Source organism: Equus przewalskii, chromosome 5 (assembly GCF_037783145.1).
Source record: "Equus przewalskii isolate Varuska chromosome 5, EquPr2, whole genome shotgun sequence".
Lineage (NCBI taxonomy): Eukaryota > Metazoa > Chordata > Mammalia > Perissodactyla > Equidae > Equus > Equus przewalskii.
The window spans coordinates 69,023,044-69,045,204 of NC_091835.1; the positions used below are offsets into that span (position 1 = coordinate 69,023,044).

General features: G+C 42.4%; 1 protein-coding gene across 9 annotated transcripts in view; it reads left to right on the forward strand.

The window, feature by feature from the left end:
* The first annotated feature begins 9,090 nt into the window (after positions 1-9,090).
* The window catches only part of DIP2B (disco interacting protein 2 homolog B), a 209,792-nt gene continuing 196,721 nt past the window's right edge, over positions 9,091-22,161 (forward strand). For 7 of the 9 annotated variants that reach the window (XM_070621288.1, XM_070621291.1, XM_070621289.1 and 4 more), the window contains exon 1: positions 9,091-10,731. In XM_070621288.1, the coding sequence (XP_070477389.1) occupies positions 10,632-10,731 (100 nt within the window). In that variant the 5' untranslated portion in view covers positions 9,091-10,631. Of the gene's footprint in view, positions 10,732-21,151; positions 21,328-22,161 lie in introns of those variants that run through there. The other 2 variants (XM_070621296.1, XM_070621297.1) reach the window with 2 other exon arrangements.

Here is a 22,161-nt window from a genome sequence, read left to right on the forward strand (position 1 = left end):
GTATCTGGTTGGATGTGAGACATGTCTGGTAAAAATGAAAAATTAGAAATAAGTTACAGAATGAAAAGAGGGCTAAGTACAGAACCTTAGTAAATGCCAAAATTGGCAACATTTAAAAAAAATAACACCCATGTTTTGGCAAGGATAGGAAGAAACACCAGTTCTCTTATACTGCAATGAGAGTATAAATTGATAAAACCATTTTGAGAGCTATTTGGCTGTATTTATAGAAAGGGATGAGCACACTTTGCAATATCATGATTGCACTTCTAGGTTATATACTTGGGAAAAACTACTAGACTTTATTCATGGAAACTACAAGAACGTTGCAGCTTTTTTTTAAACTAAATTTTTTCACTGGGAAAGATTCACCCTGAGCGAACATCGGTTGCCAGTCTTCCTCTTTTTTTTTATTTTTCCCTCCACAAAGCCCCAGTACATAGTTGTATATTCTAGTTGTAAGTCCTGCTGCTGCTTCTACGTGAATGACCACCACAGTGTGGCTACTGACACACGACTGGTGTGGTTCCGTGCGCAGGAACTGAACTCAGGCCGCTGGCGTGGAGCACACTGAACTGTAACCACTAGGCAATCAGGCCTGGCTCAGCTTTTTTTTTTTTTCTTTAAACAATGAGAAGCAAAAAACTGTCCACAAACAAAATATAGTATCTTATGATGGAATGCTATATATATCACTTAAAATGAATGAAATGGAACAGCTCTTGTGTGTCAAAAGAAACGTTGACAGAGCAAGTTAGATTGACATGTAGAGGTTGATATCTTTTATTTATAGTTTTAAAATTATATGGATACATCTAGTAAAAGTATAAAAATGTACTAATATGCTTGGGAATGATACCAGCTGCAAGATGGTGGATACCTTTTAAATAATCTTTATCACCTCTCAGGCTTTTGGCTAAGATCAAGTGTAAATAATCATCTTTGGGGAAGGAGGGAGGGAGGTGAATAATGTTAGGGATGCGTGTATAGGGCTTCAAATGCATCTATAATGTCTTTAAAGTTCTGAAGCAGAAATAGGTGGTGAGGTGGGTACCCAGGTATAATTCTCCATACTTGAAAATGTTTTCAAATAAAAACAGTTTTTAAAAATATAAAAAGTAGGCTGAGGAAAAGGAGTTTCTAAATGATACTGGCATTAACTGTTCTGACAAGAGAAGCAGAAGAAAGAGATGTCAATCAATGAAGTTTAAAAAGGAGAAAATTTCAAGATGTAGAGTGTTCAAAATAAATGCCATATAAGTGAGACGAAAGAAAAGTTCATTGGATCATTTGACAGTTGGGCAGTTACTGATAACTATTACCAAACTGATTCAGTAGACTATGAGTGGAAGTCTAATAACAGGATTGAAAAGAGGTTGGAAAATAAGTAGAGGGAAGTCAGTGGCCTACTTTGTCCAGTGGTGGAGCTGGATCCAAATGCACAATCAATGTTACTCTAGCCCCTGTCTCTCTGTCTCTCCCCTTCTTCCCTCTCCCCTTTCTCCCTCACTTTTCCTTCCCAATCTGGTAGCTGCGTGTTGGCTTCTTTCTCAAATGGGTTCTCTCCATATGACAGGAAAGATTGGCCAGTAGCAGTTACATGTTTACATGGTCCTTGCAACAACTTCCAGATAAAGAAAGAATTCTCTTCCCCAGTGTCCATATAGAAAATCTTCCACATAACAGGACAAATCACCCCCAGGAGTAGGAATTCTGGGCTTTTACGATCCCCAGAGATCGTGAGACATGATACTCCTAGCATCTATTTATGAGTTAAGTAGTACCTCTTACCTGTTATTGGTAAAATTGTATTCCTTTGATTTCTGGTGAGCTTTAAAATCTTCTCGTGTTTGTTAGCCATTAGTTACTTATTTTTCCATTAGGTTGTCATTTTTTGTTGTTTACTGGTAGAGCTCTTTTATGTTCTAGATATTTCATTGTCTGTTAAATATACTGGAAATAGATTCTTATCTGTAATTTTTTACATTTTAACCTGTATATGGTGTCTTGTATTTTTAATTGCTTTTGAGGCCATATCTGTCAACCTTTTTCTATATGACATGCTTGGGAAAGCCTTTCCTATCCTGACTTTATTAAATATTTTTTCATCTATTTTCTTTTAATACTTTCATAATTTTGCTTTTTAAATTTTAGCTTTGAAATACATTGTTTATTTTGGTGCATTATGAAAAGTGTTTAACTTATTTTTTCTAAATAGTCATTTGTTCGAAAACCATTTATTGAATACTTGATCTTTTCTCCCAGATTTCTCCCATCTTTATCATAAAAGAAATTCCCAGTTATGCGTGAGTCTGTTTCTTCAATATTTATCAAATTCCTTTTATCCTAGTCCTGCACTAATAACACCCTGTTTTAACTCCTATAGCTTTTGGTATATTTTGTGATATGAAAGGGCAGATTTACTCCCATGGTTGTTTTTGTTTACAATGTCTGGCCATTCTTGTGAATTTTTTTCTTTAATATGAATTGTAGAATCGCCTAGCAAATTTTGCATTAAAAAACTGTGGTTTTTATGGATATTGCACTTATGGAAAATTTGGGGAGAAATGACTCTGCAAAAAATTATTTAGTCTTGCCACTAAAGATCATGCATGTTTGTCTTATTTTTCATCATTCAATCTTAAGTTTTACATAGATCAATCACTATGACTTTATGACTTTTGGGTTGTGAGGCTTTTAGCTTTTTAGAATGTTTTGATATATGGTCAGGCAAATCCCCCTTTTAAATTTTTATTTTTAATTTTTCTTGACCTTCCTTGAACATTTCGTCTTCTGTTTAAACTTTAGAATCAGCTTGTTCAAGTCATGATTTAGGAAATTACAATAAGATTTTGATAAAGATAGCATTGACTTTTATAGATTAATTTTTGTAATATTGATACTTTTATGATATTGAGTCTTCCCATCTGGGAATAGGTAACTATTATTTAGGTCGTTGTCATGGTCTCTTTTTTTTTTTTTTTCATTTAGGTCTTCTTTTAGATCGCTCAGTTTAGCTTTTATGGGTTTCTTCACATAAGTCTTGTACATTTCTTCTTAGGTTTATTCTTACTTATGTTTTGCTGTAAGTACGATGGGTTTTTCTTTCAATTGACTATTGCTGTAAGACAGGAAAGTTATTTTTACGTGTTGACCTAATATTAAGCCACTTTATAAAACCTTTATGATAATTCTTATAGAGCTAGACTGTAAGCTCCATGACAGTATGGACCTTTTTCAAACTCTGTATCCCTAGCACCTACAGAGTGCTTAACATGTTACATTAACTCAGTATGCTTGAGTGAATGAATGAATGCATGCAGGATAGTGTTTTAGTTGATTCTCTTGAATTTCTGAGTAGGCAATATTTCAACTATTATAATTATGAGACTTTTAGTGAAAAATTGCTCTGTAGGTTCATGTTTTGAAGTACTCTTTTTCTACATACACACCAATATTAGAAAAATAGAAAAAGATAAAATTACAAAGCTATGACCTTATGCAGAAATAAGAAATTTTTTTTGTACTTAAAAGTGTTTGGTTATGTAAATTTTTAAACATACACAGAAGTAGAACAGTATAATCAACCTGCATATTCTCATCACCCAACTTCCATTATTATTTCAGCCAATATTACTTCGTCTTTTACCCTTACCTTCTTCCCACCCAACTCCCAAGTGGATTATTATGAAGCAAATCTCAAATATACCATTTCATCCATAAATATTTGAGTATGTTTTCCCTTTAAAAAGTATTCTTTAAAGTTATATAATCACAATTCCATTACCTGATGTAAAAATATAACAATAATTCCTAAATATCTAGTGTTCAAGCTTTCCTGATCTTCAAGTTTTTTCTTTCCTTTTAAATCTCTTATTCATAGGCTCCACTTCCATGTGTTTATTTTTTGTTGATTCATTTATGATCTATGAACTTTAAATGGAACAAAAGCATAGAGTAGTGAGCATAAAGCCAAAGTTTTTGTCCTGTGGGATTTGGGGGCTAAGAATAGGCAAAATAGGCTATGAGTTTGGATCCAGCAGGTTAGTGGGAACTAAAATTGTTCTGCATGAAGGAGGGATCAAGGACCAGGCTCATTGCTTGAGACCAGGGGCTGTAGTCAGACTCCCAGGTATGAACATTGGCTTAAAAAAAAAAAAAAAAACTATTGCAACCTGACGAGAACTTAGAATTTTATACCCAGGTAAGCTATCTTTTAGGAGTAAGCCAAAATATAATTAATTAATTAATTAAAAATAAAAGTAAATTTTCAGCTACTCAAGACTAAGGGAATTTATTTTCCACATAACTTCTCTAAAATAACTATTAAGAATGTACATCAGCAAGAAAAAACAAGCCCAGAGGGAAGATGTGGGACACAAGAGAGAATGTTAAGCACAGAAATTGATAAAATGTCCTCAGAATTTAACTTGGTTATATATTTTTAAATGTTTGTATTTAAATAAAGCTAAAACTGAATTTCTAGATAATAACAAAAAAACGAAGATGGAGATTGATGAAAGAGTTAAAGCATATTTGGATTCTTGTGTTTAGGAGAAAATTTTGATTGTTGAGACTTTTTAAATAGCCACAAAAAGAATAGCAGTACAATCCGTAGCTCTCAAAACAGTCAGAATAAAGTAAAGAAGCGCTATTCAACACTTTATTAATTCAACAATAGGAAGAAAAGAAAAATCAAAGATTGGTAAACAGAAAACATTAAATAAGAAGGAAGAAATAAGTCTTAATATATCAGTAACCACATTGAATGTAAATGGATTTAACTAATTTGTTAAACAGATACATGCACTCACACAGAGGGAGGAAAGGAGAAAGGTTGGAAATAAAGGAATGAAAAAATATATTACAGCAAACACTAAATTTAAAAGGCTTGGTATAATGATAATATGACAAAAAGGATTTAAGTGAAAACATTAGAGATAAATACAAATATCATATGATAATTCAAGGAATAATCTACCAAAAAGGTGGAATAGTTTGTTGGAGGAGTTCATCAAAAAGACAGATCATGAATTTATATGCACCTAATATAAATTTCAAAACTTACTAAAAATGAAAAAAACAACTGACTTAGCAGGAATTGGCACATACTCAAAGTGGGACTTTAACATACGTATCAGAAATTGGTAAATCAGTCAGAAAAAAATTAGTATGGGTATAAATGTTTTGAATATCAATGTTAACATTAGCATTTATTTATTATTAATTATTATTTATTTTTTTGTTAGGAAGATTGGCCCTGAGCTAACAACTGTGCCAATCTTCCCCTATTTTACGTGGGATGCTGCCACAGTGGCTTGAGGAGCGGTGCTAGGTCCACTCCTGGGACCCAGGCCTGCAGACCCCAGGCCACTGAAGCAGAGTGCATGGCCTTAACCACTACACCACCAGGCCAGCACCTTAACATTAACGTTTTGACCCATGTACAAAGAGAACATTATACCCAATGGAGAATATATTTTGACTACACATGAAACATTAATAAAAATTGATCACATTTTTGATTACATAGGAAAAATGAAATTTCAATGTATTGATTTGCATTTTTTCTGATCAAAGGCAATTAAACTGAAAACAAAAAAGTAAAAAACAGTCTGGAGGAAATAGAAAACCTGAATAACTATTAACCACTAAAGAAATATTACCAGGGATGGCCTGGTGGCACTGTGGCTAAGTGCACACGTACCACTTCGGCAGCCTGGGGTTCGCCGGTTCTGATCCCGGGTGAGGACATGGCATCACTTGGCCAGCCATGCTGTGGTAGGCGTCCCACATATAAAGTAGGGGAAGATGGGCATGGATGTTAGCTCAGGGCCAGTCTTCCTCAGCAAAAAGAGGAGGATTGGCAGCAGTTAGCTCAGGGCTAATCTTCCTCAGAAAAAAAAAAAAAACCTGAAAAAAAACTTGTATAATTCATTTACATGAAATCCCATCCCGTCCCTCAAAGGGAGACAACTCCAGTATCAGGCAGCTCCCTCCTCCAGCTCCAGGTCTAGGACCTCTGGACTGTGCAATCTTCCCCTTCAGGTCTGGAGATGATTCCTAGTGGACCAGCAACCTGGAGTTACAAGGCAAGTTAACTCTTTCCAACATGTCCAATAGACCAATGGTTCTTGAGGGGTAGTCCTCACACCCAGCAGCCTCAGCATCACCAAGGAACTTGTTAGAAATGCAAATTATTGGGCTACACTCAAAACCTACAAAATCAGAAACTCTGGGTTGGCTCCAGCAACTTATGTTTTAATAACCTTTCCACACAACTCTGATGTTTGCAAAATTCGAAAACCACTGCAAAAGACTATGGTGACGAGGAAGTGTAAGTATAATAATACTCCCATTGAGAAAGGAAATGTGCAGTTGACGCTGTTCCTGAGCATATATCATGCCGTTTTCATCAGCTTTTGCCATGTAACAAACTGACAAAACTTAGTAGCTTAAAATGGCAACCATTTTTTGCTCTCGTGCGTTGCACCCTTTGGGCTGGGCTCTGCAGGGCTCACTTGTGGACCTGCGATCAACTGGCAGTCGATGACTTCATTCTTAGACCTTGCTGTTAGTTGGGTTTTGCCTGGAACGAGGAGGGTAGCTGGGCCATATCTCTCTTTATCTAGTAATCTAGCTCACGTTCATTCACAAGGCAGTGGTCTCAGAGTTTCTAAAGCAGAAAGAGCAGGGGCAAGCCCCAAGGCACAAGCACTTTCCACGGCTCTGTCATGTTTGCTGTTGTCTCAGTGGCCAAAGCAAGTCACGGGGTCAAACCCAATGTATTGGCGAGATCTACCTAAGGACAGTGAATACAGTGGGATGGGGAGAAGGAGGGAAGTGCAGCCCTTTTTGCAAACAATATACCATACTGCCTGACAGGACTAATGAGGACGCCTACTGTGGCAAATGGAATAAATCAGTTGGTTAGCTAGTCTGGTAGCCTCTAGTTCTGATCTCTGGGGGGTGTCTTAGTCATCCACTGTCCTTCACTGGCATACCTGGTATGGGCAGTAGGAACATGTCCTTCTTGGGGGCCACAGAGTTTGGGTGGTTCTTTTCCTGTGGGTGGGAGTCGGGAATTTAGGGTTTACTTTAAGTGTTGAAAAATTAGAGGCAGTTAAAGCCAGGTTTGGAGTGTCGTTGGCAATACATTTATTGCAAAAATTTAGTGGGTTTCTGGTCTATTTAATCCAGTCAATTCCATGTGCTAATAAAGCAGGGAAGATCATGTCTAGACCCATGCTGTCCCATACGGTAACCCCAGCCACATGTAGTTACAGAACACTTGAAATGTAGCTAATCTGAATTGAGATGTGCTTTTCTTTTTCCTTTTTAAGGTAGCTACTGGAAAATCTAACATTACGCATGTGGCTCTATTGATGGCACTGATTAGTTGCTAAGCCTGAGAATTTCTGCCTCATGACTCCCGTCCCTGTACTCGGCAAATACCCCTTCTCCTTTAGTTTAAAGGTCTGTTCCTTGAGACAATTTGAAATTAATGACCTGAGGGGGAGAATACCTCCCAAAATCTAATCTTTTCTGCCAGGCTTCTTGTATTCGTTACGAAATGTACCCCCTTCATCTGACAAAGACTGTTTAATGATCTGGAACCCCAATCTTTTCAGCTTCACCTCTTAAATCTCTCACATTCTTGCTTCTGTTTGTCTTGGCTTTAACTTGGGCATAGAAGAAATTGGCTTCCCCCAGCCAACAAAGCTCCACTCTGTCGTCCCTGTCAACCTAGATCGCAGCCTGAAAAGCTTCTTGGTGAAGCCATCCTCCACCCCCCCACCCACTGTCCTCAGTTGGGACATCTTCAACCTCTTTATTCTTGTATGAATTTACTGAAAACCACATCAAGTAGTCAACTCACTCCTCCAAATCCTGAGTTTTTCTGATCATTTCCCCTAGCAAAACAACCCCAGTCTACATGTGATGTGTCATAATAGTTTACTAGACATTTTGCAACCATATTCAGCCATTTCACATTTTGCTTACCTGTAATACCTCATTTTGGTAACAAATTCAGTATCAGATGGAAAGCTTCAGGCTGTAAATAGCAGAATAGTCAACTAAAAAAGGTTGAAACCTATTTTCTCATATAACAAGAAGGAGAAGCCCAATATAGGTGGGTCTCGAACTTCTTATTTTAGCAGACTAATTCTGTCAAGTTCTATGGGACGTCTCTGTACTTTCCTTAGCTTTCCCTAGATGACTGTTGAGGCCCTGAACAAGGCAACATCTGAAGACAGGAAGGAAGTGAAGGGGCACTTTCTCCTTGTGCATCTCTCACCAGGGTGGAAAATCCACCCCAGACACTCCCCTTCCAATAGTTCCCTCAGTGGATCACACGCCTGCCAAGGAGGGTGGGAAAATGACTATGTGGCATATTCAGCCTCAGTAGGAGCTGGTGTGGTCTAGGGGCCAGAATCTTCTGGAGGCTCATTCGCCCTGGGCTAGGATGACTAAAAGCCTGGGCTTAGCTGGGGGGCAGGTGAGCAGAGCACCTCAGATGATCTTCCGTGTGGCCAGCTCCTTGCATGGCTGCTAGGTTCTTGGGGAGAGTGTCCTGGGAGGGAGGAGCCTGAGAAGGGTTCTCTGGAGAAGGAACATTCCAGGAGAACCAGGGAAGCTGCGTGGCCGCCTAGCAGCTAACCCTGGAAGTCACATAGCGTCACTCGTGCCCTATTCTTTTTTTAATCTTTACTTTTAATTGATCTTCATTTTATTATTATTATTTTTTTTTGAGGAAGATTAGCCTTGAGCTAACTGCTGCCAATCCTCCTCTTTTCGCTGAGGAAGACTGGCCCTGAGCTAACATCCGTGCCCATCTTCCTCTACTTTATATGTGGGACGCCTGCCACAGCATGGCGGGCCAAGCAGTGCCATGTCCACACCCGGGATCTGAACCGGCGAACCTCGGGCCACCGAAGCGGAACATGCAAATTCAACAGCTCTGCCACCAGGCCGGCCCCTATTTTATTATTTTTTAACTGAAGTATAGTTGCCCTATATCATTATATTAGTTTCAAGTATACAACATACTGATTTTTTTTAAAGATTTTATTTTTCCTTTTTCTCCCCAAAGGCCCCCGGTACATAGTTGTATATTTTTAGTTGTGGGTCCTTCTAGTTGTGGCATGTGGGATGCTGCCTCAGCATGGCGTGATGAGTGGTGCCACGTCCTCGCCCAGGATCTGAACAGAGAGACCCTGGGCCCCGAAGCAGAGTACCCGAACCCAACCACTCGGCCACAGGGCCTGCACCTACAGCATAGTGATTTGATGTTTATGTACATTACAGAATGTTCACCACAACAAGTCTAGTAATCGCCTGTCACGATACACAGTTATTACAATGTTATTGACTATATTCCCTATGCTGTACTTTGTGCCATATTCTATTGGTTAAAGCAATCAGAACCCCATCCAGATTCAGGGGAGGGCTCATGGACTTCGTTTTTTGATGGGAGGAACGTCAATGAATTTGCAGCCTTTCAAAAAAACCCGCAGCGGTCCTCGTGTAAACCAGAGGACATATGTAAATATATTCCTACAGATTCTTCTTACATTGTTGCAGTTAAAAGGAAATTTCAAAGTCCACTCCTCAATCAGCCGTGACGTCACATCTTTTTTTCAAGCTGAAATTCTTTTCTCAACTTAAAGAAATTTTTCTTCCAGCTCATGAATGATATAATACTGTCTAAAAAGTAGTGAATAGATGTTGAGGCTTTTTCTCTCAGAGGACCAGTTTTGAGTCAGCATGGAAGAAACGTGAAAAACACTGGAAGCCCTCAAATTCTGAAGGGGAGCTTTGGCATAAGAAAAGATCCAACACTATTAAAGAAAGAATATGAATGACAATTTAAAGCATCTGCCGAGAAGTTCCTGGTAAACATACACAAATGCTTGGATCCTCCTTATATTAAATTAAAATGTTAATATTTTTGGAACACCTATTAAGTCATACACTGAGGAGGATAAAAAGATAAAGAAGACTAAGTTCCCGTCTTGCAAGTAGTTGGAAGTCTAGGGAGGAGGAAGCATATCCTCCCTCCATTGTCTTAAGCACAGCAACTGAAATAAAAACAATAAGACCATAGGACAGGGAAGCCCCAGTAAAAGCGGCCTGTGTTCAGGTCCTTATAGATGGGTAGGTGTCAATCAGGGGAAAATGGAGGAACGGGCAAGACAACGGCATACACTACTAAGTGAAGAGAACCGGGAAAAGTAAGGCCTGGGGCCCCTCAGATCTTCCTGCTCATGAGTTCCTAAAGACAAACGCTACGCGTCCACGCGAACATCACCACCATCAGCCCATTTCGCGTAAGAGAATCCGGGGTTGGCAGGCTTGGGCTCGTAGGTTCAGAGACGCCCAGTAGAGGGCGCCACAGGCCCGCGAGTCCTCAGCGGGCCTTGCCGGCGGAGGCGGAGCGTCCTCGGCCCGGGTGGGCGGGGCCGCCGCGCTCACGTGACCCTCGCTCATGGCGGCGGCGGCGGCGGCGGCAGCAGCGGCGGCGCTCGGCGGCCGGAGCCGGATCCTGTAGCCGGGGTGTGGGCCCGCGTCAGTCCGTCCCTCCTTCGGCCGCCTCTCTTGTCTTCCGGAGTGTGGCTGGCGGAGCCGGGATGGCGGAGCGAGGCCTGGAGCCCGCGCCGGCCGCGGTGGCGGCGCTGCCGCCCGAAGTGCGGGCGCAGCTGGCGGAGCTGGAGCTGGAGCTCTCGGAGGGTAGGAGCGGGCGGGGGCGCGGGCACCGCTGCGGATCGCGGCCGGGGGAGCCGGGGCCCCGCCGCGCGCCCTGGTGGCCGCGCGGGCGGGAGGGGAGGAGGCCGCCAGGAATCGGGCCCGGGCTCTGAGGGTCGTCTTCCCCCCTCTCCCACTCCGCGGAGTGGGTTTCCCGGGCGGTCCATTGTGCTCTCTGGGCGGGGGCTAAGCGGGGGCTGGGGGAGGTCCTCCCCTGGCCCGGGCTGCTTCTGCGCTCCCTGCCCCCCAAAACCCGAGACAAAGCTGCGCCCTCCCGCTTCTGCCCTGGCGTCTGGGCCCGGGGGCGGGGGGGCGAGGCTGCGAGCCGGCGGCTGACAGCTTTCTCCTGTCCTCCGCTACCCTTTGCGAGGGGAGGGCCCCACGCCTGTTTCTGCCCCCCTCCCCCCCTTCGGAAAGAGAGAAAGGCACATGGGAAATCCGCAGCATTTCTTCTTCCTCCTCCTTTAACAATGCGAGATGCCTCCCCAGTGACAGGAGTGCACAGAAGCGGGGTGGGCCGTGGAGGGTCCTAGGGAGATGAGAAGCAGCGGCGTTAACCCAGAGTGGGACGCACGGGGCTGCTTTCTACCACCTTTGTCGTAAGGGTTTTTCCTGGTGCCTGTATTCGGGCTGAATTTTCCGCATCTCGTCACCTTTTGGAGTCTTTGAAGAGGGGAGGAGAGGTGGCTCCCGGATACATGCAAATCCTGGCCGGCACCCTCTTTCTTTTGACAATGGATTGGTAGAGGAGGGTTGGATTTATTTTGAGAATTAAAAGAATGGAATAAGTCAAGCCACTGTGGTTAGAAAAGTCCCTTGGACGACAGTGAGAGAAACGTTGCGCTGTTCTGGGCATGTGATCCGGCTTCTTGTGCAGTTGTGATCAGTTCTCCATAAAGTTCCTGTTTTTATCACAGGCTGCCTCAGACAAAAGCGGCCTTTTCTCCAAGCTTGATGTCAGGACTGTGGTGGTGTCCCCAGAGTTGCATATTCTTACTGAGTTCCTGAGGGCCAAAGGGCCTCTTCACCAGCATTTTTTCAAGTGGATTAAAAATTGTTGATTGGAAAAGAAGACTGTGTCAGGTTCCCAGGAGAGTTCTGACACTTTGCTTACTTATCAAGGCATTATCTCCCCCACGCCGCAGTCTTTTACAGCGGAAAACCAGACGTAGATTTGAGGGTTATAAATCTAGCTGGGCATGGAAGGAAATCATTATTTTTAATAACCCCCTGTTAGGTTTTCCTAGTGTATAGGGAGGTACAGTTTTCCTTTGCACTTAATTACCAATGTATTACTTTTTCAGTTAATCAGTTGGCAAGTTATTCTTTGGCCCGTCCCCAGTATTTGTTTCTGTGAAGTGTTTAGGGCATTACCATGCGTTCTGCCTCTCAAGGTACCTCATTCATCTAGACTAGAGCATTGCCATTAAATCTGCGATGACTTCCATTCAAATCTGACTTGTGGAAGAGTTCCTTTATAGTAACAAATCAGCTATCTTTGATTAGCCAGCAAGAGAGAGGTCTGGCTGCATGTTTGCGTCAGAATGAAATTAAAAATAGTAGTTGATTGCTTTCACATGGAGAGGGAAATCCTGGAAGCTCCTTATTCCTGGTGTATCTGCTTCCAGCTGATCGTTGTTTACTTCTCTGGGTCTTTCTAGAGATGATTCCGAGGAACTGTTTCTAGGACTCACGCTGATTAGCTCACCTTTCTCTCCTTCAGAAGGTGTGAGACTCCTACACGCAGCCTGGGGATGCCAAGGCTTACACAGTTTCAGGACAAGCGCATGGTTTGCTTTCCAGCACAGGATTGTTTTGGTTGGCGTATGCCTTCGTTTGAGTTGGTTTCTTATAGATTTATACTTCCTTATCCTGTATTCATCTCTTTTAGCTGTGGATAACTGGCTGGAAAACCTTGGGCCTGCGGTGTCAGCATCCTGGCCATCTGTCTGTCTTGCTAAAGGTAGAGAAGATGGTTCATTGGAGAAGTTGGTAGACATTTTTAGGAATTCAAGTGAAATTAGAACAACCCAGCAGCCCCAAATCTATACGATGGTGTTATTTGTATGTCTGTAGCAAATTTTGAATGAACCTTTATTTGTTTTACATTTTCTCTACAGTTACTGCTCTGACAAAAGTACTTTTTTTTCTTCTAAAAAAAAGGTGCATTTAGCTATGTGTTTATCGTGTGTTGCTGGCTTTAGTGCACTCATTCCTTGACTTTATTCATTTTTTTTAGGTTCAGGTTGTAGTCAGTCCTAACTATGGTGACAGTCTGAGCTGTATCCTGTTAAAGAATTTTCTTTGTGCTGGCCTGTGTTTTCAGGCTCTGGTCCTGGATCAGCTGCTCCGAGCTGAGATGTTCCGAGCTGAGATGTTCCGAGCTGAGACGCGGCTCCGTGCCTCCTTGGGCTGTCAGCTGCAGGGCGCCTTGCGGAGCCCTGTGCTATGTCTGGTGCTTCAGGCAGGTCACCTGGACTTGGTGGGTAAAGCCTCCTGCTTCTGCACCGGAGAGAATAGCCTGGAGAATCATTTAGAATTGAACTTAGGCATAATCATGAGCTTTTCTGTAGATGAATAGGTAGGAGGTTTCTGCAAGTATTCCCAGGATTGAAAATTTTTTCATGATGCGCATATATTATAATATTTATTATATGTTTGATAAGATGCTCTGTTGTCTGAACTTTATTCGTGTTTTAGTCAAGCGTGTGCACATAAAGTAACACTAACGATGAGAATTATTTGTTTAAATCTGTCTGATAATACATTATATTTGTGTAATGATTGATCTTATACATTCTGTATTTGAGCTTCACTGTGACTTTGTGATTAGGGAGAACACGTATTATTACCACCTCTCTCGCCTTTTCTTTTTTTTTTTTTTTGGTTTAACAGAATGGAAAACTTAGGCTAAGTGTTTTGCCTGAACACTTGTCTAAAGTTGCTCATCTAATAGGTGCCATTATGCTAAGCTGCCATGTGATTATGACATCTGTTACCATTGAATGATTTAAATATCTTTACTCTTATTGCTCAAGCTAGTAACTCTAATTTTTACTCTAGGAAAATGCTTCAAAACAGTTGTATGCACACAACTCCAAATAGTCCTGTTGATCCTTTTTCTGAAATCTCCTTCAAGTCTCTCATTCACTTGACTCAGCAGATTGAGTCTGTGCCTGCTGTGTGCTAGAGATACAAAGGTGAGCACGGTACTGTGTTAGCTTCCAAGGAGCTCTGAGTCTGGGAGGGAAATCACTTAAAGATACCAACAAGGGGCCGGCCCCGTGGCCGAGCGGTTAAATTCTCACGCTCCGCTTTGGCGGCCCAGGGTTTCGCCGGTTCGGATCCTGGGCGTGGACATGGCACCGCTGGTCAGGCCATGCTGAGGCGGCGTCCCACATACCACAGCTAGAAGGACCCACAACTAAAATATATACAACTATGTACCAGGGGGCTTTGGGGAGAAAAAGAAAAAATATACCAACAAAACAGTACATGAGACCACCATAGAATTCTGTACAGAGGCTGCCTTCTAAGAAAACAGGAAGCCGTCTGCTTTGTCGTCGTTGTGAACAAGAAGCCATAGAGGCCTGTAGATACAAGGTGCGCTGGTGGGGCTGGTAGAGAGGGCTGGGATGTCGCTTTTGCGGTTCAGTCATAAGTGTGAAGGAAAGAGGGACCTAAATACCATCCTCCGTGGCATGTCGGATGGAGCGCACATCTTCTGAGAGCAGTCCAAAGATGACAACTGGAAAGGTATTTGAGATAAAATAACGCTCACAGGAAGGGATCCTCCCTGTGCTTGTTTGAACACTTCTCTGAACACAAACACGACAAACCCACTGACGTCCTCCCTTTCTCCTGCCGGTTCCCTCGCCTCCCTCCGCAGTCCTTCCAGCACGGCGCTGGGGTCCACCTTGCAGGCGGAGGGAGGAGAGCGGGCTCTTCCTGGGAGTTCTTTAGGAGTGGGGAAGAAGTCGGGGAGTTGAAGAGGACAAGGGGAAGATGCTGGATGGAGATTGTATTTCACGGTCTCAGAAGTGGGCAAGGAGAATTAAGTCACCAGAAAACTGGTGACTCCCTCCTGCGGTACCTCTCCTGGGAAAGTGGGCCATTTCCCCCCAGACCTGTGGCATAGTCATGAATTCATGGGATACACCTTTACACGCCTAAGCTGATGTCATACCTGATGCTAGGAGTATTAAGGAAGGCAGGTGTATGGGTTTTTCAATAACCAAAGCCAAGCATTATCTAAGTGATCTACTCCTGAAACTTGAACATTTGTATTTTTGGTGGGCTGTGCTCATCTTGGGTTGGAACTCATGTTTAGGAATTACTGTTGGAGCCTGTGGCACATTCCTTTGAAAATCCTCATGGGGCAAATTTTAATTCTGTGAGGGTGGAGTTTTGTTGTACAGGTTACTTGGAGTCAAGTGGAGAAAAGCTGCTTGATGTTCTTTTGGAGTTCAGACTTGTTGTGGTTGAAAAAATGAGAGTGATTATAAACTGATTTTAGTTTTGACTGTCAAAAAACTTAGAATAATTGTAAACTGGTATTGAGGGCAGTTCCAGAAGAGAAGTGACAGACAAATTCATGGGAAGAACGACTCTAACTGTAAAGGATGGCGTTTGTTCGGACTCCCTAGTTTTGGTGTATATTTTGAAAAACTAGTCTTGTTGTTTGACAGTCCCGTAGCATGGAGCTGGATTTTCTTTTTTTAAAAGATTGACACCTGAGTTAACAACTGTTGCCAATCCAGTCTTTTTTTTTTTCCTTCTTCTCCCAAAAGCCCCCCAGTACATAGTTGTAGATTCTTGTTGTGAGTGCCTCCGGTTGTGCTGTGTGGGACGCTGTCTCAACATGGCCTAATGAGCGGTGCCATGTCCGCGCCCAGGATCCGAACTGGCAAAACCCTGGGCTGCCAAAGCAGAGTGCAGGAACTTTTAAACCACTCAGCCATGGGGCCAGCTTATTTTTGAATAAGAGAAATGATGAAGTCTTCACTCTCGGCCCAGCCTTTGGTGGCTGCTTTCTATCCTGGCCTGTGTGAGGAGTAGCACCTTAGGGTTGAAAGTTCAGATGATTGGCTAAAAAGGACCTTCGCACTATACTTGTGTTTCATAGAATTATTACAGTTCTCCATGGTCCTGTCCTCTCTCATGATTAATTCAGGAATGCTCTTTGAAATACTTCTTCCTGCTTGTCTGCACAATTTCTTGCAATTCTTTAAGAGTTCAGCTGAAGTACTACTTTTTTTTTATAAACCTGACCCTGACCACTGTGAGCCCTCTTGCTTCAAACCGTATAGTATTTGCAGTTTATATCATTTTTGCCAATTATATATTTTCTTTCTTTTTTTTTTTCTTGCAGGGGGCAGATTTGCCCTAAGCTAACATCTGTTTCCAACCTCCCCCCCTGCCCCCCATCCCCTGCAAAGCCCCTGTTCATAGTTGTGGATAGTTGTAAGTTCTTCTGTGTGAGCCCCCACCACAGAATGGCAGCTGACACGAGTGGTGTGGTTCTGCCCCTGGGAACCCAACCCACACCCGAAGTGGAGCATGCTGAACTTACACTGCTAGCCCATCAGGGCTGGCTCCGTGTGTTTTCTAATTAAATTGTCTTTCATTTCCCCTCAATGTAAGCTCCTACAGAGGTTGTTCATGTCTTAAACTTCCTTTGATGACTGCCCCACTGTTTCTTTCTTGCTGTTTTAGGAGTGCAGTATGTTTTTGCTCCCTTCAATTTGATTCAAATTGAAGGCTGAAGTCTCTGTCTTGGGGATTTGATTTTGGCACAAGGCGAGGTTGTGCAGTCATTCAAGAAGCACAGGTTTTGGCATCTAGTGGGCCTGGGCCCAAGTCCTGGCCTGTCACTTATTAGCTCTGTGACCTTGGACAGACTGCCTAACCTCCCTGGTTTTAGTGGCTTCAATTCTTAAAAAAGGAATGACAACCTCATTCGAGTTGCAAGGAGATTTAAAAGGAGGTAATAGGAGAAAAACCGAGTGTAGTGCGTGGCACGCAGTGAACGCTCGGTACATGTCATGTTTATTGTTTCTGAGCGTGTGGATGCATAGTGACTTGGCTGGTGTTAATATCTTGTGGTACTTAGTAGAATACGGTTATATGTGAAGTGGTGAATGCAATCAATTTGTGTATGTATTTTTTACAAGTGAGGCTTCACTCCACCATCAGTTGCTGCTGCTGCTGCCTTCTACCCTTAGTTCAACACGTGTCGGGTCACTGCAAGCAGTTGACTAGAGCAGAAAAGAGTAACTCGTTTGTTTCATACAGACATCTGGCGTGTGGACATTTCCGAGCCTGTAGGTTCTGGCAAATGGCTCTGAAATTTAAGCATAGTTTCTGATGCTCAGGCATCGACAAGCTATGAAAAGGCGCGTGGGAGTACTCAGAACCTTCAGGTCATTTTGGCTCTTCCCTTTCTGAGTCCTCCATTTGTCCTTAGGGAACAGATCTTTCGAGTCCTCCTTCGAAAGTCTCCTCGTATCTTCTTTTCTTTTGAGTTGCATTTACCACCACCCTCCTTCAGTCTTCTATCTTCAGACCCACAGGTCTGATTTTTGTCTCTCTTTAGCTCTAGATTGATCTTCCGGCTTTAAAAAATGCTGCTTTCCTCTAAAGCCATTGCTAAACCCAAGGCTCTGTCTCTCTGAAATTCTGCGTTTCCTAAAGGCGGGGGTGGCCTGGATCCTTTATCCCCAGCGTCTAAGTTAGTGCTTTTGGCCACATCAAAGAGTCCATCTCTTTTTGTTGAGTGATTATTTCATAGAGGTTTAAGTGAGAGTTTTTCCTATCTTTGTGTTTCTAAGGAGTAAGTTGCTTTCCATTGGATGCTCTTTAATGGACAAGGTAGGTTCTGAAAGGCCAGTTCTCTGGGATTCCCCAGCGTCACGGCTCACAGACTCTCTGGATACCTGGGTTGACTTCCGCGGATCTGGACAGTCTGTGAAATCATGTGCAGGATTTTGAGTGTGAATGCTTTTGTGCCTTGTTTGGGAGCAGTCTACAACTTTCAGCAGTTTCTTAAAGAGAACTGAAGCAAAGGAAGAACCAAGTTTATGTATTATCACCATTCAATCTCACTGGCTTGTAAGGAAAGCCAGACCCCCTCGGCTTCCCTTGGCAGCACTCACAGTTCCCACCCTCCTCCCCTTTCCTTCTTTTCCCAGAGGAAGAAGTCTCCTCCTCCTGTTGTACAGTACGTCCCTCTGACTGTCTTCTCAGTCCCAGCCCTTCTCTTCTGGGATCTTGGGATCTCACTTCATTGATTGATCTATTCATTCATAGCCTTTTTGTCTTTGTCTGTTCCTCTTATCTTCAGCCTCTCACTTAACACTTGGCTCTTGGCTCCTTCCCTTCAGCCTATAAATATGCTGAAGTTTCTCCCATCTTAAAAAAACCCAGCGTCCCACAGTCTTGTATTGGAATCTGCTTCCTCTCATGTGCCCACCTTCTCTCCTCATAGATCCTGGAAAGTGTAGCCTACGTTTCCTTTATCTTATTTCTTACCTTTGCTCACTCCTCCTCAGTCATTACTTCTGCCTCATGAAGCCTCTGAAACAGCTGTCTCCAAAGCCATGAGTGACTTCTTATTTTCACACTGAAAAGTACTGGAAAGATACTGGGGACAGCATCTTTCTGTGCAGCATTGGATACTGTGCACCATTATCTTTATAAAACTCTCTCCTTCCTTAGCTTTTATGGCACCATTTCCTTATGGCTCCCTAAGTGTTCCTTCCTATGCTCTGTCTTGGGCTTCTTTTTCTCTCTCTTCCTCCTGATGTGGGTGTTCCTGATTTCTGTCATTAGCCTTCGTCTCATTCATATACACTTGCTGAGTAATCTCCTCCATGCCCAGGGCCTCAGCTGTCAGGGCTGCAGGATGGCTCCCTAGTCTGTATCTCTAGCCCTGACTCTCCTCTGCTCCCGATATCCCCTTGGTTTGCCCCTGACAACTGTAACTTAATAAGTCCAAAACTGTACTCCTTGTTTCAGCCCGCTCCACAGATACTCCCTACTTCAGAATGTCTACTTACCCAGGTCAGAAACTTGGGGATTAACTCAACCCTCAACTTCTAATGGGTCACTAAGTCCTGTTGATTCTGCTTCCTCCTCTCCATTCACAGTTTCAGTCTTTGTTCAGGCTCTTACCATCTCTTGCTGAGACTATTGCAGTAGTCTCCTAACTTGTCTGCCTCCTTTCAGTCTCTTCTTGCTCCAGCCTTTCCTTCTCTAGTCTATGATGGAATGATCATCATGTCCTCTTTCCTCTTTAACATTTTTCCGTGGCTTCCCCCATCCAGAGGATGAAATTCAAGCATCCTTTGTGTACCAAGACCTGCCTGCCTTTTAGCCTCATTTGCTGCTCCTTCCAGGTTTTTTCTCTCCTCTTTAGCCATGCCCAATGTCTTGCACTTCCCTGAATGCGCTGTGCTTTTTCACTTCCCTGCCTTTGTACACGTTGCCTTTCTCTGAGAAATGCCCACTCTGGCATGTTCTTCCCCTTTTTCTGCCTGGTTAACTTCTGTTCCACTCAATTTCCTGTGAGAAGCCAGCCTTTCCTAAGTTCTCTTAGGAAGTTAAGATCTCTGTATAAGTAGCCATCAGTTATTGAGTGCTTATTATGTAACAGGCCCTGTGCTGAGCACTTTATATATCCTGCCTGGCTGGTTGGTAGGTTCTGAATAAATAGTTCCTATTATCATGGTGATGAGGGAACTGAGCTGGTGAAAAGCACCTGAACACTGAGTGGAAGGCAGTGTGTGCCAGATCCCCTCTTGTTACATCCGGCCTGATCTTTCCCTTTCTCCCTACCAGTAACAGTCACATTCTGAAATGAAGGAGAAAGGGAAAAGAAGACTGGACTTGAGTCATTTAGACTGGGTGTGAGTCCTGTCTCTGCTGCTCACTGTATGACCTTGGGCTAGTCTTTGAAATGTGCTTCTGATCCTAACAACGCCTGAAGATAGGCGTGACTTCCATTTGTAGAGACTTGTTAAAGAACAGGAAGCCTAAAGTACAGTGTGCTGGGGTTGGAACCCATCAGCTTGAATCCAGACTCCAGTTTCCACTCTACCATCCGCCTCCATCTCCCCGAATCAGGTTTCAAGTAATTTCGGCAAAATTCTTTTCTATCTTAATTGTTGGGCCCCGTTTCTCTTAGGATGCAGCTTCTGTCTGTGGAGTTTTGGAGGTGGGTCTCCCTGGAGGGAAAAGAACGGGAGTGTTCTATCCTGTTCTGAGAGAAATAGGTAGGAAGAGGAGTGAGGCAGGTTATTTCTGACCTTGCTTTGCCAGGAGCAGAGGGGTTAGCCCTGGAAAATATGGTTGGAGGGTTTCCTTCATGCCAACCTAACTTCTGGCAAAATGTGTTCTGTATTTCTTAAAAGAACAAAAAATATTGAGTAAGATCCTGTAAGACTACTTATAAAGGAAAAGATAATTTTATATACTTATATTTTGATTTGAAAGTAATTTTTCCTCCTTGAATCGAGATGGGAATGATGAGAAGCTGCAAAGGGGAAACCGAGGAGAAGAATATTCTGGATGCCGCAAGGACAGCCCTAAGTGAAATTCCGCAGGTCTGGCGTCTTTGCATGTCCTTGAGCGTCTGGACTGTGGATGTAGTATTGTGGTTACATTCTGGTTCAGAAAGATTTTTTAGTGTTGTTTTTTTTAGGATGTTTAATTTTAAAATTAATGTATAGAGGTTTCTGTAAATGACGTACTTTGATTTTTCTTGGAGTTACTTTTTTGTGAAGAAATAGTTCTCTAATACCTGTGTATTTTCAGAGGACTCTTGCTCTTAGGGATAAATTAAAGCATCTGTAGGTTTTTACCTTTTCTTTTTGAGAACCTTGGACTATGTTGTCTCAAGTTATTCGTAGACTGGAACTTTTGGGTTTTAACTCAGGTCAGGTATGAATGCATTATGGTGCTGACCAGTCTTGTCACTGAATCTCCTTTTTAAAAATGAACCCAGCAGGAATTCTTAGGTAGAAGCTTCTGATCATTTCTTGTTGAGTAAATCTGTGACTGAGGCAAACAGGCTGTCTTAAAAATTTCTTTTTTGTTGAGGCATAATTGACATACAAGATTATATTAGTTTCAGGTATACAACATAATGGTTCGATATTTGTATGTATTGTGAAATGATCACCACAATAAATCTAGTTACCATCCATCACCATATATAGTTACAAAAAATTTTTTTTTCCTGTCTTAAAATTTTAAAGAGTTGTCATTCTTACTTTATTGGACTTCCTGTCTGGCTAGGAGGAAACTTTCATTTTTAGATTGAACATGTAGAAAAAGCCTTGGTATGAGTTTTGCTCCCATAGTTCTTTGCTCGTTGTTTTTCTTCAAGGAGACCAAGGGAAGTACTAGAAGGTGAACTTCCTGTTAAAAAAAACTTCCTCATTTGTTGGTTCTCTGAGCTCTAATATTACCCCTATATTATAACTGTTTCAAATTATCTTTAAATTATGAAATTATCATTTGCGTAAATATTCTCATCTCCCTTTGTTAGCTGCTTGAGGACAGCACGCGGCATCCTTCAGTGTAAGTGTTTTCCAGAACTTGTTCAACCAGTGATTGAGTCTGGGCTCTGTCTTCACCCTCCCTGTCTCTTCTCATTTCCCTACCAGTGCTGACAGACTCTTCTATTGCAGGCTGGTGTCCTCACTTTTCCCTGCTGGCTCATTTCCATCTCTGTGCCTTTGCCGTGACTGTTTCCTTTGTCAGGACTGCCTTTTTTCCTATTAAAATTTATCCCTGTCTTGCGGCCTGGCTGACGTCCCCCTCATCATGAAACCAGCTGACTGCTTTAGTCCATAGTAATCTCTTCTATTTTTAGACTATTGTTGTATCCAGGAACACAGTTTCACACTTAATTGACCACTATTTATTTGTTTCATTTATGTTATTTTTGCCTCTTCAGACTTTACGTTTCTTTAGTGTAATGACAAGGTCTTCTGCCTTTAGGAACTTGTGAGGTGCTGACTGTATCAAGATATCAATAAATGTATGTGTTCAGCACATATATTTGTAAGATCTGTTGAGAGGATGAGAGATGCACAGACGGCAGATTTCCCGCTTTCCAGGAGCTTTCAATTTAGTAACTTGTCAACAAATAGCTGTTTGGGTTTTAAGAATATTAATTTAGGTAATTGTCTTTGAGCACTTGGAAGCGTTTTTGTTTTCTGCTTCAGTGATATAGCATTTAAACAATACCATTTGAAGTGATTCTGGTAAGATGGCAGCTTGAGCACATCTCTGCCTCCCTCTTTTTTGAACTCAGGTCAAGTAAAATAACAATTTCAAAGCTTAGAGCAAAAATACCAAGAGTTAGAATGGGAACTCATGAAGGTAAAGTTAAAGGACTTGGGTAGATCT